General features: G+C 30.2%; 1 protein-coding gene across 3 annotated transcripts; it reads right to left on the bottom strand.

Moving 5' to 3' along the window:
* Window positions 1-4152: 4152 nt before the first annotated feature.
* LOC131646217 (uncharacterized) lies at window positions 4153-12583 on the bottom strand. 3 transcript variants are annotated; one of them, XM_058916330.1, is made up of 6 exons: window positions 12397-12583; window positions 12002-12219; window positions 11649-11912; window positions 11318-11352; window positions 4966-5101; window positions 4153-4363 (listed from the first exon to the last, which is right to left on the bottom strand). In XM_058916330.1, the coding sequence occupies exons 3-6, from the start codon at window positions 11775-11777 to the stop codon at window positions 4340-4342; spliced, it is 324 nt and encodes a 107-aa protein (XP_058772313.1). In that variant the 5' UTR covers window positions 11778-11912; window positions 12002-12219; window positions 12397-12583; the 3' UTR covers window positions 4153-4339. The 3 variants fall into 3 exon arrangements, 2 of the variants coding, with proteins under 2 accessions (XP_058772313.1, XP_058772314.1); XM_058916331.1 differs by having other exon boundaries at window positions 4153-4655; XR_009297343.1 differs by lacking the exons at window positions 4153-4363; window positions 11318-11352; window positions 11649-11912; window positions 12002-12219; window positions 12397-12583 and adding an exon at window positions 5246-5925 and having other exon boundaries at window positions 4814-5101.
* Window positions 12584-16365: the final 3782 nt, after the last annotated feature.

Genomic DNA, 16365 nt, shown 5'->3' on the forward strand with positions numbered 1-16365 from the left:
TAATTAATGAATCCTTTTAAAATTAAAATTTTAAAATAATATTTTCTTTATAATATAATTTTTAAATTATATAAATATAATAAGTCATTATTTTTATTATATATCTCAAGAAATATATAAAATTAGTAAGTTTAATTCATATTACTAAGATGATAAATAGTAACATAATTTTTTTAATATTAATTAAATATAAAATTAATAAAATTAATACATTTAATTTTATATTATATGGAGATTTAATTAAATAAAATAATAATTTAAAAATTTATTGGTGGTTTTTTCTTTAAAATAAATTTTATTAATAAATCTTTTATTTAAAAATAAATAAATTTTGCCTTAGGCCTCCAAATTCGTTGGGCCGATCTGGAGACTGTGGTTATGCTTTTCTTGTGAATAAATAGGACCTGGAGACTGTGGTTATGCTTTTCTTGGGAATAAATAGAAATAATTATAAAAATTCAGCACTCCAACACTTAAGTTAGTATTTAAATGAGCTAATAATTTTCAAATGTGTATAAATGAATATAAGGGTGTGACACAATACCTTGCTAATAAAAAGGAGACACTTAGATGAAGAGAGATGAAGAGAGAGGTTGTGTTTACATGAACAGTAAAAAATAAAGGGCCACTTGAGAGTCAGCAAATGAAACACTTTTAGAATTGAGTCTGGGAATTGGACCGATTTTTAATGGGGCTTTGACAAATCCGAAATAGTATATAATTTTTAATATTTTAAGTTTAGATATATGCATGCATATAAATGGAAAAGGACTAAATTTTGCATACATATAAATGGAAAAAGACTAATTTTTTCATTTCCTTGTGGTGCAGCTGTACGTTGCATGTGGTGCTTGTTGTTCTTACAGAAGCTGTATATTACCCATAGTTTTTGAAACCTTCACGAGATTTGTTGCATTAGTCAAGTTTATATCCGATAGTTCAGGCTATGAACCCTCCATTATAGTTGAAGTAATGGACTTCTTTTCTCTCTCTGTTTATTTTTTTTTGTTAAGCATTTCTTTTTTCTGTCTAACGCCGTCCAACACTAAATTCTTGATAATAATAATAATAATAATAATAATAATAATAATAATAATAATAATAATAATAATAATAATAATAATAATAATAATAATAGTAATAAGAGTTTATTTTATTTATCTTTTATTAAATAAAATATTCGACCATTCTTTATAAATGTAGCATAAATATCTCAACAAAATCATATAAATGAATTTTTACTATATCCTACGAATTTTTAATTTTGATTTTTATTAAATTATTAAATTTTAAGAAATATTAGCTTTTTAATTTATTTTCCTACTAATGAAATAAGTATAATAATAATAATAATAATAATAATAATAATAATAATAATAATAATAATAGTAATAAGAGTTTATTTTATTTATCTTTTATTAAATAAAATATTCGACCATTCTTTATAAATGTAGCATAAATATCTCAACAAAATCATATAAATGAATTTTTACTATATTCTACGAATTTTTAATTTTGATTTTTATTAAATTATTAAATTTTAAGAAATATTAGCTTTTTAATTTATTTTCCTACTAATGAAATAAGTATGTTTTATTTTATTTTATTTTTAAATGTAATATTATTATCTTAACAAATAAGTTAATATCTGAAAAATTATCTATGTTACTATGATCATATTCACTAAATATTTTATTTAATATCAAGAACCAAAATTTTTATTATTATATGTTACTATGAAAAATATTATTTTATTTAATATCAAGAACAAAAAAACATAATGAATTTTTTTGTCAAAAAAAAACATAATGAATTATAAAAAGAATGAAAATAAATAGTAATTAATATTAAAAATCAAATAATATTTTATAATAATAATAATAATTTTTATTATTATTATTATTATTATTATTATTATTATTGTTATTATTATTATTATTGTTATTATTATAAACGATTTTCAAATGGGTGAGTGGGGCAACTCAACTATTAAACAATAATTTAGTTAATTTTTTTATAGTCAACTAGTAGAAGACCCGTGCGTCCGCACAGGTAAATTAAATCTTAAGATAAATACTGTATTACAAACGAAAAAAAAAAAAATTAAAAATTCGAATGAGAAATGTTAATTTAAGATTTACAAAATATAATATAGATGAAATGAATCTATATATAATAGGTATGTAATATTTAAAAAAAAATATTTATCAAATCACCAACATGATAAATTTAATAGGTCTAATAACTATAAAATATTTACAAGACTAATAACTATAAGGGTTAAATACGTTTTTAGTCCTTATAAATATGCGACCCTGCATTTTTAGTCCCTATAAAATTTTCCTTTAATGAATGGTCCTTATAAAATTATTATGCATCCCTACTGTCAAAATTTTAGAATGATTATTTTGCAGACATGTTCATAATGTTTTAAAAAGTTTCTGAAAAAAAAAGAAACTCAAAATTTATTTTTTAAGTTGAGATTTTCGTTACTTTTATCATTATTTTTTTAAATTTGAAAAATTCATATTTAATTCTTCTCGTTTTAAAAAATTCTAAAACTTGGTAAATAAATATTTTACAGTATTCTAAATATATATAAAAAAATTATTCAAAAATTTAAAAATTAAAGGGTAATTAAACAGTTTTTAAAATTTTAGAAAATAGCAGGGACTGAAATTGCATGCATAAAAATTTTAGAAGGACCATTCATTGAAGAAAAATTTTAGAGGGACTAAAAATGCAGGGTCGCATATTTATAGGGACTAAAAACGTATTTAACCCTAACTATGAATATTTACAAATATCACTAATAATTATAAATATTTATAATATTTTGTTGTTTAAATAAAAAATATATTGTAATGGTAGTGTCCCGTGAAAATAGTGAGTTTATGCTAATTATAAATATTCAGTGATGTATCTCGTGTAAACTTCTGAGATGAATTAAATCTTCAATTTTAAATGGTATATAATTTATTTAAATGCAACTATAAAATATGCAATTATATAATTTAATAACAAATATCACTAATAACTATAAATATTTACAAATATTTGGTTGGTTAAATTAAATAATAAAAAAAAATTATTGTGGTGATAGTGACCCGTGAAAATAAATAAAATTTTAATTAATTAAATTTAAAATATAAATTATTTATATTTTTAATAATAAAAAATAAATAGAGACAATACCAATTATTTATATTTTAATACCAATTCAATATCAATTCACACGCCACAATCAATTTTATTCGAGATCAAGCAGTCTAATTTGTCAAATCATTAGATAAAAATATCATTAATTATAATACAAATCATCTGTTATTGTAATTAACAAATTAATACTATATATAAAAGGAAATTTTGATTGATATTAGAGAAGTATTGTTATTTTGCCTTTAATATAAAATGTTTATATCATTTTAATTTAATAACTTGTCCAAAAAATCAGTTTTTTTATGAATTTCCAAATAAGCTGAGCCATGAAATAAATATTTGATTTTTGATCTATCACAAAAAAGAACCGTTCCATTGTAATTAAAAGAAAAAATGCTAATATCACGAATATAATTATCACGAATATTCTTTAGTGACTTATCGCATACTTGTTACTTAGCATAAGTAATTTTGTTTAGTTTTTTCATTGTAACCACGTCAATATTTCAATGAGGTGGAATTTGGTGCTTTGAACATGAGACTTTTATCATTCTCAATTCTCATGCTCTGTGGAATTTGGTGCTTCGAAAATCAGACTTTTATCTTTCTCAATTCTCATGCTTTTAAATTGGAGAGTACAATTGTGTGTCTGACAATGCTGATTTAAAAAGTGTTTTTTATATGAAATTTTCTTTACTGATTAAGTGACTGAAATTTGAAATGATAAGGTTTTTTTGTTTGATGTGTAAATAATAAATGGTCTTTAGCTAGTATATGAAGATGATTATTTTATCTATTTTAAAATATCAGTTTATGAAGAAAAAAAATAGTGTTCGTGATAATCGCGAGAGTTTATGTTTCGTGACATAACACCTCTCTATTTAAAAATAAATTGACAACTAAAAGTCCCTCGTTATGTCGTTACTTTATTCAGTATAAAGTCGCTTTGAATATTACACCTAAAAGTACATACAATATAAAGTCCCTTATTACACCTAAAAACACATATTAGAGTAAAACTATAATAGAAATCTGCAACATAATGTTAATATTATTGATGAAACATCAATGATGTATAGTGCAGGTACAGTGGCTATTTAACAAGATTGGGCTAAAGAAAAATATAGCATAAACTTTCACCATCAAACAACTACCAACCTCACTTTGAGAAGCTTGATGCTTAAGAGTATAACCACCTGAAGTTCTAAGAATGAGAATAAGACACAATGATATAACTTAGGTACTCACTTTGATGGTTGAATTGTTTTATATATAAGTTGTTAGTTGTTTTAATAAGCTATTCTGAAAACCATATTGAAAACAGTTAGAAGCTTATATATATAAACATGTAATAAGTTTCTTTTTCTTAAGCACTCAGAGACACTTTTACACAACAAATTAATATGACTTATATTCACATAGAAGGTACGATTTAGTAGTTAATTAAAACACTAAGAATGAACAGATTATTTGCATCTTCTTGCCTCCTAACTTAGCTGAATAGATAGAGCAGAATGAACAGAATCAGTCATGGCAAGAAAAAAAAAGAGAGGATAAAAGGTGTCACCTAAGCAACAGTGCATAACACAAGTATGCTTAGTTTTGGTATAAAGCTAGGTTGGGGAAAGAGATTATAATTAGACAGATAAGGATGGGACAAAAATCTTAAGTTATATATTTGCCTTTCTAATGTTGCCAATACTTTAAAAACATCCAAAATAAATGTGGCACGACTAAAACATATCAATCATGGCATCAACTCCGTTGTGCAAAACAGAAAAACATGTAAAAATAAAACTTTAGTACCTTTAACTTTGGTCCCAAGAGGAAGAAGTCACCCATTATGAAGTCAATTTGATCATCCACTCTATAAATAGAAGCATTATGCCTAGCATAACCAATCTTGAATGGATCAATATCAATTGCAATCACATTTCTGCAACTGTAATATCAAATAATTAATTGTCAGTAATAGAATTAAGAATCATTTTCAAATAACATTCACAGAAGAAGACTCAAGTATTTGACCAAAAACCACAAGAATTTATCACCTATAATGCATGACTAATTAATACACACTACTAACCGTTGTGCAAATTGGATAGCATTCCCACAAACACCTGTGCAAATTGGATAGCATTCCCACCTCAGATAAGATGGGAGCTATTTAAATTAAACTAGTCTCAAATTATTCCTACTGACACAATAGGGGATTTAGTTATAATAATCACTACTAAACTGGCACAAAAAATAAGCATCTTGTAAGGCTGGATAATTACCAGTTGGAGGTAGAATGTTGTCGATGAAAACAAAAATAGCCTTCTCTGCACTAAGCTTAATTCTTTTACGGACAACATAAACAAATTAATAATCGAGTAAACATGAAAATATGCAAAGATCAAGATAATATAATAGTTTATTATCTTTTAATTTCCAATATTTATTATCTCTATAGCTGATATACTTCAATGTTCAAGAGATATATACTAAAAAATATATTAAACCAGAGACTTGCTTGGAGGTAAGTTTACTATCAAGATAGACAAATCTGAAGAATTCCTTAAATTCAAAATCATTAAAAAACTACCCATGTCAATTTAGTTAAACACCTATGTAACATGTTAGTTCATTTATTCATCATATCACAGAGTCCCAATAATTTAAGACAGTGTTGTTAATAACGGATCCCGGAAAATATCGGATAGCCAAAAACCCGATATGAGAAATATCGGATATCGTAACGGGCAAATAGCGAAAACCACAAAGGGGATTGTTACACCCCAAAATTTGCCCGCGTCTTTTTTTCAAAGAGAAGTCAACAGACTTCTGTCTAAAAATTTGAAGTTTTATACAATCTTGGATTTTTATTTCATAAATATCCTGATTTTATGAATACTCAATTTTTAGAATTTTTTATACAGTATTTTGGTTCGCTGTTGAATTTATTCTTACATAAACGCCAAATACTGTTTATCACTTCATACACTGTTTATTTGAGATTTATTTTCAGATAAATAATGCTGACGCAGTTGGTACAGAATTAAAATTTACAGGCGCAGAGTCCGGGGTTTCAGATTATACTAGTAACAATTAAATTATTATTGGTTTTATTTCCCACTAATTTTTATTTTATACTATATTTTTTTTCAAAACTCTTACTATTTTCCAAATCTCTTTCTTTCTTTTCAAATCTTCTTCTTTCAAATCAAATCCTAACTTTATTCTATACTCCTTTCTTTTCAAAACCTACCATCTTTTTTTCAAATCCTACTACCATTCAAATTTTCCTCTTTTACGGTGCCACTCCATTCCCCAACGTCTCTATCCTTCACTTTTTCACTCTATAGATACTCCTCATTTTTCCCATAATTTCTCACGTCAAATTTCACTTATCTCCCAAATTTCTATCATACTATCTCCTAATCATTTTCTCTTCTTCCTCGGCAAAAAATGGCAAAGTGGGTGGAAACGTTTCTTCTTGTGGTCATCATTATTTTTGTGGTGATCATATCCTTTTTTTGTCTTCATAATCCTAAAGAATGCAGACCTGAGTTGTTTTCACTCCCGGCCATCTATCTACTGTTGTTTATAGCATGGGTCTTTAATCGTCATACTTAAAGTTTGTCGTTTTCAAATAATGTACCGTTCGTGGTATGTGTTATAATGTACTGTTCATTGTTTTTGTCGTTATTTAATATTTGTATTGTCCGTATTAAATATCGTACTATCTGTTGTACTGTTATTTAAATATTGAAATATTGTTTATGTTTTATTGCTAGTTAAATATTTATTTTTCTGTGCATTAAATCATTTATCGTTTTATTTTCAATATTTGTGCGCGTACAGTATATATTTTTATTTATTATGTTTTTGTTTTTCTAACAAATCATGTGAATAATTTTTCACCATTAACACAACAAAAACAAAAAGAAAAATTAACTTTAACTGTTAAGTTTTTACTTTAACTGTCACGCTAGTACTCGGACAGCCATTTACCAGTCAAACCCCGCTATCAGCGCAATTCTCCGCATCTGTATCAACAGTCAATTCAACTGCCGCACCTCAAGATGTGCACTTAAAATTTCCAAGATTTTTGTTCTAGAAGTCTCCTGATAATCACATGATCAGCAGAGACTCAACACTGCACAAAAATCAGGTACGCCTAACTGTCTCCTACACAAACAGTCCCTAACTAGGGTTTTTGTTTTTTTCAGGAGAATGAGTTTTTGAGACCTCAAATGGATTTCACAAATTTCCACATGTCTCAAAGTACCACCAGACAAATTTTCAAACTTCGATTCGCTCGGACGCACAGTCAACTGCTCAAACGGTCAACAGACGACCAGTTTGACCAAAAAATCAACAGACAGTCAAAAATGCAATTTTTTGTCAACATCCATATTTTATCAAAAGATTCATCATTTGATCAATGGTTGATCATAATTCATCAAGAAAAGTTCAGAAATCGACAAAATTCCAAGTTTCAAAATTAGGGTTTTTACCTAAAAGTCAACTGAACTTTGACCGGCCATAACTCTCTCCTCGTTCATCACAAAAATTCCAACCAAAGCTCATTTTGAAGGAAATTCAATTACCTTTCAAATGAAATTGGTCCCATGATCATTGGATTTACCATTTGGGAGATATGAGCCAAGACATTACAAGTCGTTTTCAAAGTCAACAAAAAGCAGTTTTTTGTCAAAGCCCATAACATCAAGATAACTTCTCCAAATGCAAAAAAGCTTCCAAAGTGGCTTGTAGAGGACATCTTGAGGATTTCAAAAAGTACATGAACACATTCATATGATCAAAATTGAGGGAGTTATGCCTTGTTGAAGTTGGTCATTTTTTAGGAAAATACATGAAACTAACATTGATCAAACTTGATTTTTTCCAAAGGGGCCTAATCTTTTGTGATCCAAACATGTTTCTAAGATTGCTTAAGGCCATCCACGACCAATCTTAGGCCCATGAGGGTTTTATTTCATTTTGATTTAATTTTATTCATTTAAAATTAAATTAATAAGAAATGATTCAAGATGTTGGCAAAGTCTTTGCTTCTAGATTCAAGATTGGTTCAAGGGGACAGAAATCTCTGAGCATTGGAGTGGCAGAAGTGGGTGATGAAATTGGAAACCATGGCCATGTTTTTCAAAGCTTCCATTAATGAAAAAGTGCAAAAATTAAAAGTACTCAAGTATGCAAGACTTGGACTTGGCATTCAAGTTTATCTGCTTCAAAACACTTGTCTATAAATACCAAGCTTCAGCAAGTAACAAGACACGAAATCATTGCCCAAAGAATAGCCACAAACATTACAAAACTCACAAAATATCTAAACACTTGTAATTTTCGTTTTCTTTGTAAAAGCTATTATCAATCAAAACAAATCTTTTCAATCATCTTCTGAGATCATATAGAGTAAGAATGAACCCCTAATATGGTCCCATGAGAGTCATAGCACGTGCATAGTATTCTTCATGTTCATACATAATCAATTTTTGTTTTCTTATATTTAATTAATTTCAATGTAATCTAATCATTCTAATGAGTTCATGAGGTCTTATAGGACAGGTCTGGGCTTTAACATGTCAGCTTCCACGTGAAAATTGATCAATACCATTGATGAGTGTTCATGCGTGTTCAAGCTTCAATATCTTCGGATCCATAACTACAGCACTCAAATAGCAAAACTAACGTCATATTTAAACTCAGAGCATCCTAATTAGGGGATCAGGGTTGCTTTTGTTGTTTGTAATCCTTGTTTTTGCAGGTTTTGAAGCCATAGGGGAGTTATGGCGTTTATCGCGAAAATAGTGGGGGTTTAAAACTGCCGCTATTTGCTTCAGAAAAATTGAGAAGAAGATGAACAGGAAAAGACCTGCGTGGCGTGCTCCTATTGGTCTGTTTGCGCGCCTAGGTCATTTTAAATTCCTTGGATCCAGCGTTCATTACCCTACGCTCTTACCACGCACCTCTTCAATCTCAGCCTTCAGATTTCATTTATTCCATATCCAACGCCCATAAGCCTGGCATCTATATCATAGATCCTCAGTTTTGACACACCAGATCACAAATATTATATTTTTTATTTTATTTGTTTTTCTTTGCAAAATTAATTAAAAATACTTTCAAAAACCCAAAAAATATTTTATTTTTATTTATAATTAAAATATTTTGTTTAATTAATTAGTATATATTTATATATTTACTTTTTAATTATTTCTAAACTATCAAAAAATCAGAAAAAATAATTTCTTTTAGTAAATTTAGTTTATATATTATAGACTAATTTTGGACATAATTAGATTATTTTTCTCTTTAAGTTTAATTTATGTGTATAATTATTTGCATAATTATGTGTTAATTAACTTAATAACCTCAAAAACAATTTCGAAAATCACAAAAAAAATTAATTTTATTCTAAAATTAATTAACAAGCAACTTGAACATATTTTAGACTTAATTTTTTAGGTTTAAATTTTATTTCTAATTTTTTGCCTTTTAATTAGAGTAATTATGTTTTTAATTTTAATTAAAACACCATCCAAAAAATCCAAAAAAACATTTTCCATTTACTTATTGCAATTTAAATTCCTAGATAAGTGTATAGGTTGCAAAATTCATGTAAATAGCGTAGTTTACATTTCTCGCACGATCGATGTAATAGCGTAGATTTATTTTCCACATTTTACATTTCCGCATTTTAATTTCTGCACATATAAACTGCGTGTATGTCAAGAATAAAAACTGAAGCGTTAGATCACTAATCGCAAGACAAAAAATATCTAAATCAATACACAATCACACTTGCACCTCTCAGGGTAATCCCTGTTACTCTTTTCAAATCAATCATACTATTTTAAATGCAATTCAAATTCCTGTTGGTATCCAGTTAGGGAAAATTTTCTAAAAGAAATAGGAAAGGACCTTACGAACCTAGGATAAACCTCATAATTGCTTGCTCGCAAACAAAATAAAAAACAAACAAGTGTTTCACACATCACTGTTTTTCTCAAAACAAAATTTCAAAAGACTATATTTTGTATAATTCCAAACAAGGATAATTACAAGGTTAAAGATCATTTTCAAACTATCAAAACCTATTTCAAAGATAACCACTTTGTATATATCCGCACAAGGATCATTACAAAGTTAATTCTTTACAAAAGGGTTTAAAACCACATACAAGCATTTCAAGCAAATCAAACGATTCAAACAAGTGAGTTAAGCAATTAAGAGCCCATGGATAACCATGGATACAAAGGGTGCTAATACCTTCCCTTTGTATAACCTACCCCCCGAACCCAAAATCTCTCAAAGGTCTTTTCCTGTTTCTTTTATAAATCTTTCCTTAATTGGATAAAATAAAAGTCGGTGACGACTCTCTGCTTTTCGCAATTCAAAAAATAAAAAGAAGAGTCAGTTCTCGTAAAAAAACCGAGGTGACAGGGATTAAAATAAATAATTATATATAAAATAAAACATGAAAAATGTATAAAAGCTACTAACATAAACAATTATTTATGGTGATTGAGGCATTATGACTCCTATTAGTCCAATATATAATCACACAAACTAATATTACCTCTTCACATTCACTTCTATTTTTGAGACTACTAAGATTATGTTAATATCCATACAGCTCTCAACTTTATTAGTACTTCACCTCTTCACATTTTCACTTGATTTCTTCACATTTGCACTTGATTACTGTCCACCTATTACTGTCCACCTCTTCACCTCTTCGTAGCCTACTTTTTCCTTCCACCTCTTCACATTCAATTATTTTTTTAATATAACTTAGTAAAAAATTCATCAGAAAAATATAAATTCTGATATGAAATTCAAAACCGGTATACAAAAAAGGCCGATATGCGGATCGTCGCGAAATTGAAACGGGATATCGGATTTCGTATCGAATAGGAAAATTCCGATATGAAAAGCCGGTATATCGGCGATATAACCGATATTTAACAACACTGATTTCAGATTTATATAAAAAAATTAAAATACTGAGAGGGTGCTGAGTCTTGAAGGAGGTCCTAGACATGATTAAATTAGAAAAGCAAAAAATCTCTACAAAATTCAAGGATGAGCTGACTGATTAAATTTCAACATCTCTAAATAGAATCAACATTGAAACTTATGGTCTTACCTCAAGTTTATAAAGCAAATTGAATTCAAGCTTCCCTGCAATATATACAAGAAGAAGGGGAAATTCATTATAAAAGAAAATGAATTCTAAAAAGAATTTATAAACCATACTGAAACAAAATTAGAGTCATTGAAGAAATGAACAATATTTTCCTTCTGTAGACAGAAAAACATATATGAAAAATGCATTTAGAAAGCAGGGAAAAAAGCTATCTAGAGAGGCAAACTTCATTTTATCATTGGAAACTGTATTCAAAAGAAAATCAATATTGAAAAGGATGATTGTTCTTAATGTTTTTGTAGATACATAAAATAAGGAGTGAATGGTTTACCTTGCGGTTGCAGAGGGGAAACTGGGTCAGAATTATACCATTGTAACGACAGAGGAACTGGATCGACAGTTTTGAAGCTAGAGAGTGTATTAATGAAATGTAAACCATAATCCATAACCAGATCTGCATATTTTTCTTCACGTGAACTCAGAGTCATAACCCATAAACATTGCAGGTATAATCAGTTCATGGTTGAACGCCGGATTCATACTACACATGGGGAACGGAGTTCCTTTGGGAATAGTCATAACAACATCAACAAACCTGAAAAATATACTCAAATGACTAAGCAAATGTCCATATACAAAAGCATATAATATCAATAAACCATAATGAATAAGCTAACTACAAACCTAGTGTGGCAAAAGATATGTTAAAAGAAGTGCAAGCTTGGATGATTAACATCTTTATTGCTATCTTTTTAATGGTGGAAATCACTCCCCTTCTTCTCAGTGGCTGCAACTGATGCATTATCAGTTTTCTCCTTATTATCAGCTTTCTCCTCATTATCAGCTTTCTATCTTTCTTGCAGTCACTGAAGTAGCAGATGCATATGCCTTATTTCCTTCTCCTAAATCATTCAAATACTCAAATGATTCATATCTCAAAATCATTCAAATCTCAAACCAAAATCACTCATACCTAACAAACCCTAAAATAATAATAGTTTAAGAGACAAATAAAGTTCATTAAAGTTTTGTGATGATAAACCCTAAAATCAAAAATCAGAAAAAATTGAAAATCTTACCCCCTGAAAAAATTAACAGACCGCGAATCTGCGAGTCCCATCGCTAGAATCGCATATACCCCGCCGAAATCGTATCACTATCGCCATTGAAGGTATGTATTTACCTCCGACGATAATGGAAGTACGCCGACCTTGATGAAGGGAGTGCAGAGGTTACCGGATCTGATGAGAGAGATGAACAATGATGAAGTTTGAAGGATAGAAAAACACTTAGAAAGGGGGGGGGGGGTTTGAATAAGTGTAGTCTAAAAACTTGAACGATAAAAACAATTTGCACAATTATTTTTATCCTGGTTCGTTGTTAACTAAACTACTCCAGTCCACCCCCACGGAGTGATTTACCTCACCTGAGGATTTAATCCACTAATCGCAACAGATTACAATGGTTTTCCACTTAGCCCACGACTAAGTCTTCTAGAGTATCCTGATCACAACCTGATCACTCCAGGAACAAATGCTTAGACACAAGCTAAGACTTTCTTAGAGTATCCTGACCACCACGTGATCACTCTAATTACAACTGCTTAGACACAAGCTAAGACTTCCTAGAGTATCCTGATCAACACTTGATCACTCTAGTTACTTACAAATTAATGTAATCAATTCTAAGAGTATTACAAATGCTTCTGAAAAGCTATAATCACAACAGTGATATTTCTCTTAACGTTTAAGCTTATTCTCACTAATATATTACAACAGCAATGTAGTGAGCTTTGATGAAGATGAAGTTTCTGAGCTTTGAGTTGAACAGCGTTTCAGCAAGTTTTTCAGAATAAGTTCGTTCAGAATTGGTAACCTTGCTTCTCATCAGAACTTCATATTTATAGGCACTTGAGAAGATAACCGTTGGGAGCATTTAATGCTTTGCGTATTCCGTACAACATTGCATTTAATGTTTCACGCTTTTGTCAACTACCTCGAGCCTTGTTCACGCTGTGTCTACTGACGTTGCCTTTAATAGCTTCTAACGTTCCTTTTGTCAGTCAGCGTAGCCTGCCACCTGTACTTTCTTCTGATATGATGTTTGTGTATACAACGTTTGAATATCATCAGAGTCAAACAGCTTGGTGCATAGCATCTTCTTGTCTTCTGACCTTGAAGTGCTTCTGAGCGTGATACCATGAGAACTTCAGTGCTTCTGCTTCTGAACTCAAGTTCTTCTAATGCTTCCATAGACCCATGTTTTGATTCTGCCTTGACCATCTTCTGATGTCTTGCCAGACCATGTTCTGATGTTGCATGCTGAACCTTCTGAGTCAAAGCTTCTGAGCGCTGATTTGTGCATACTCTTTATATATTTCCTGAAAGAGAAATTGCAATGTATTAGAGTACCACATTATCTCACACAAAATTCATATCCTTGTTATCATCAAAACTAAGAATATTGATCAGAACAAATCTTGTTCTAACAATCTCCCCCTTTTTGATGATGACAAAAACATATATAAATGATATGAATTTGCGATCAGAAAGAGCAGACGGCTAAAGACAATTTACACAGCTATAGCATAAGCATGTGAATATGTCCCCCCCTGAGATTTACAATCTCCCCCTGAGATAGATAATCTCCCCCTGAAATAAATACTAGAAGAATTTTAATAATAAAAGACTTCCCTGAGTATTTCAGTAGAGACGTTCACATATGCTTGATCTTCAGAACATTCATGACTTCTGATTTCTGCTTCTATAGGACAGCTTCAGAACATTGAATTTCTTTAGATCCTCAGAACATTCACAACTTCTGATTCCTGCTTCCATCGGACAGCTTCAGAACTTGAATTTCTTTGATCTTCAAAACATTCACAGCTTCTGACTTCTGCTTCCATCGGACAGCTTCAGAACTTGAATTTCTTTGATCTTCAGAGCATTCATAGCTTCTGATTCTTGCTTCCATCAGGACAGCTTCATAGCTTGAATTTCTTCTTACATCACTTCATGCTAGATTGTATCAGAACATTGTTGAATGTACCAGAGCATCATCAGAGCATCTCTACATCCTGAAATGTTACAGAACAAAACTAAACGACAAAAGTCAGCATGAATGAGTCAGAACATAGAATATGTTTCAGAACACATAATATGTATCAGAGCCATATAAAATGTATCAGAACATATAAAATGTATCAGGACATATAAAATGTATCAGAGCAGATAGACATAATGTATCAGATCATATTCTATCATCAGAATATCTGAACATTCTTCCTTCTTGCTTCTGATTCTGAAGCTTCATAGCACTCAGCTTGCTTCAAGAATCCAAGAGCTTGATTCTCTATAGAATTGCTTTTCCTCATCTTGTTGCTTCTTATGTTGATCTTGAATCTTCAATTCCTGCAACAACACAACTTAAAGCATAGAACTTTGCAAGTTCTGTTAGTAATGTGGGGCCTTTTTACCCGGAAACTGATAATATTAATCAGATCATTTATCATATATTTTCTCCCCCTTTTTGTCATAACATAAAAAAGAATATAAAAGATTCAGATGTAGAAAACGACAAAGGAAAGAAACAGAATTACAATTTTCATTGATTAAACAAACAGGATTACAAAAGATGTATGCAGAATAAGCAGATGCAACAAACAAAGAAAACTACAAGGACTTAAAGACTACAACCCTAGCTTAGACATAATCTTAGCTAACATATCATGAATCCCTGCGGTGTTCTCAGTTTGTCTAGCCATGAAAGCTTGAAATTCTGCATGCCTGTCCAGACTAGAACCTCCACTGGAAGAGAATGCATGAATTCAAGGAGGAAGTGAGAGACAGTTCACAGGAAGAAAGATAATGTCTCAAACGGGGCTTTCCCTTAACATAGAAGTCAAGAACATGATGCTTAACTTCATCCAATATCTCAAGAAAGTCTTCTTCCTTTGGATAAATGTTGATAACAGCATCACAAAAGAGATCTGACTTGAGACTTCTTGGAATCCTGAGAGATCCGTCTTGAAATCAATGTCAGCGATCCTCAAGATTTGTTTCTCAACCTGGAACCAGACAACCCTTCCAACCGTTCTTTTCAAATAGATCGACCACCCTTGAGCCTTCGTCTTCGTTTCTGGTTTGAAACCATAAGCACCCAAGTCATCAGAGTCCATAGAAGATTTACACAAAACTTCCATTTCTGATGGAGGAATGGAGCAAGTTTTCAGTGGAGAAACCTCTTGAGAGGAACTTGAAGATGGATTCATGGTGAATGCTAGGTTGAAGATGAATAAACTAGGGTTTATGCAAAATGTAGATAAAGAGAGAGAGAGAGAGAGAGAGAGAGAGAGAGAGAAAGAAAGAAATAAATAGAGGGAAAAGAAACGTTTGAAGAGTATAAAAAGAAAAAGAAATAAACTGAAATGATGAATGGCATTTAATGTTACGTGACATGAGGAGAGAGACTTATGACAAATGAAGTGATTAGCACAATTACCTAAGTAGGCGTCCCCTCAACTGCACGCATGCTTGTCCAGAAATAGTGAACACGTGTTTACCATCTGAATAGCCAGTTACAGCTGTTTTACTTTTAAAGAGATTCTGAGTCAACTTAGACAATGAAACGTTAGTAATAACAGAATCACTACTTCTAATTGATTACAATCAGAACTTCTTATAAGAGACTAATCCAATCTCATTTCAGAAGATACTCATACATAAGATCTTCTCATCTTCTCATTCTGGGCATAAATCCATACTGATATTCTTCAGAATGAACTTAAACCTATCTTCAGCAAGGGGTTTTGTAAAGATATCAGCCCATTGATGGTCTGTATCCACAAAGTTTAAAGATATAACACCCTTCTGAACATAGTCCCTTATGAAATGATGTTTAATCTCAATATGTTTAGCTTTTGAATGTAAGATAGGATTCTTAGATAAACATATAGCAGAAGTATTATCACAGAAAATAGGAATGTTACTCTCATATATCTGATAATCTTCTAGCTGACTTCTCATCCAGAGCATTTGTGTGCTACAACC

The sequence above is a fragment of the Vicia villosa genome, linkage group LG2, assembly GCF_029867415.1.
Source record: "Vicia villosa cultivar HV-30 ecotype Madison, WI linkage group LG2, Vvil1.0, whole genome shotgun sequence".
NCBI lineage: Eukaryota > Viridiplantae > Streptophyta > Magnoliopsida > Fabales > Fabaceae > Vicia > Vicia villosa.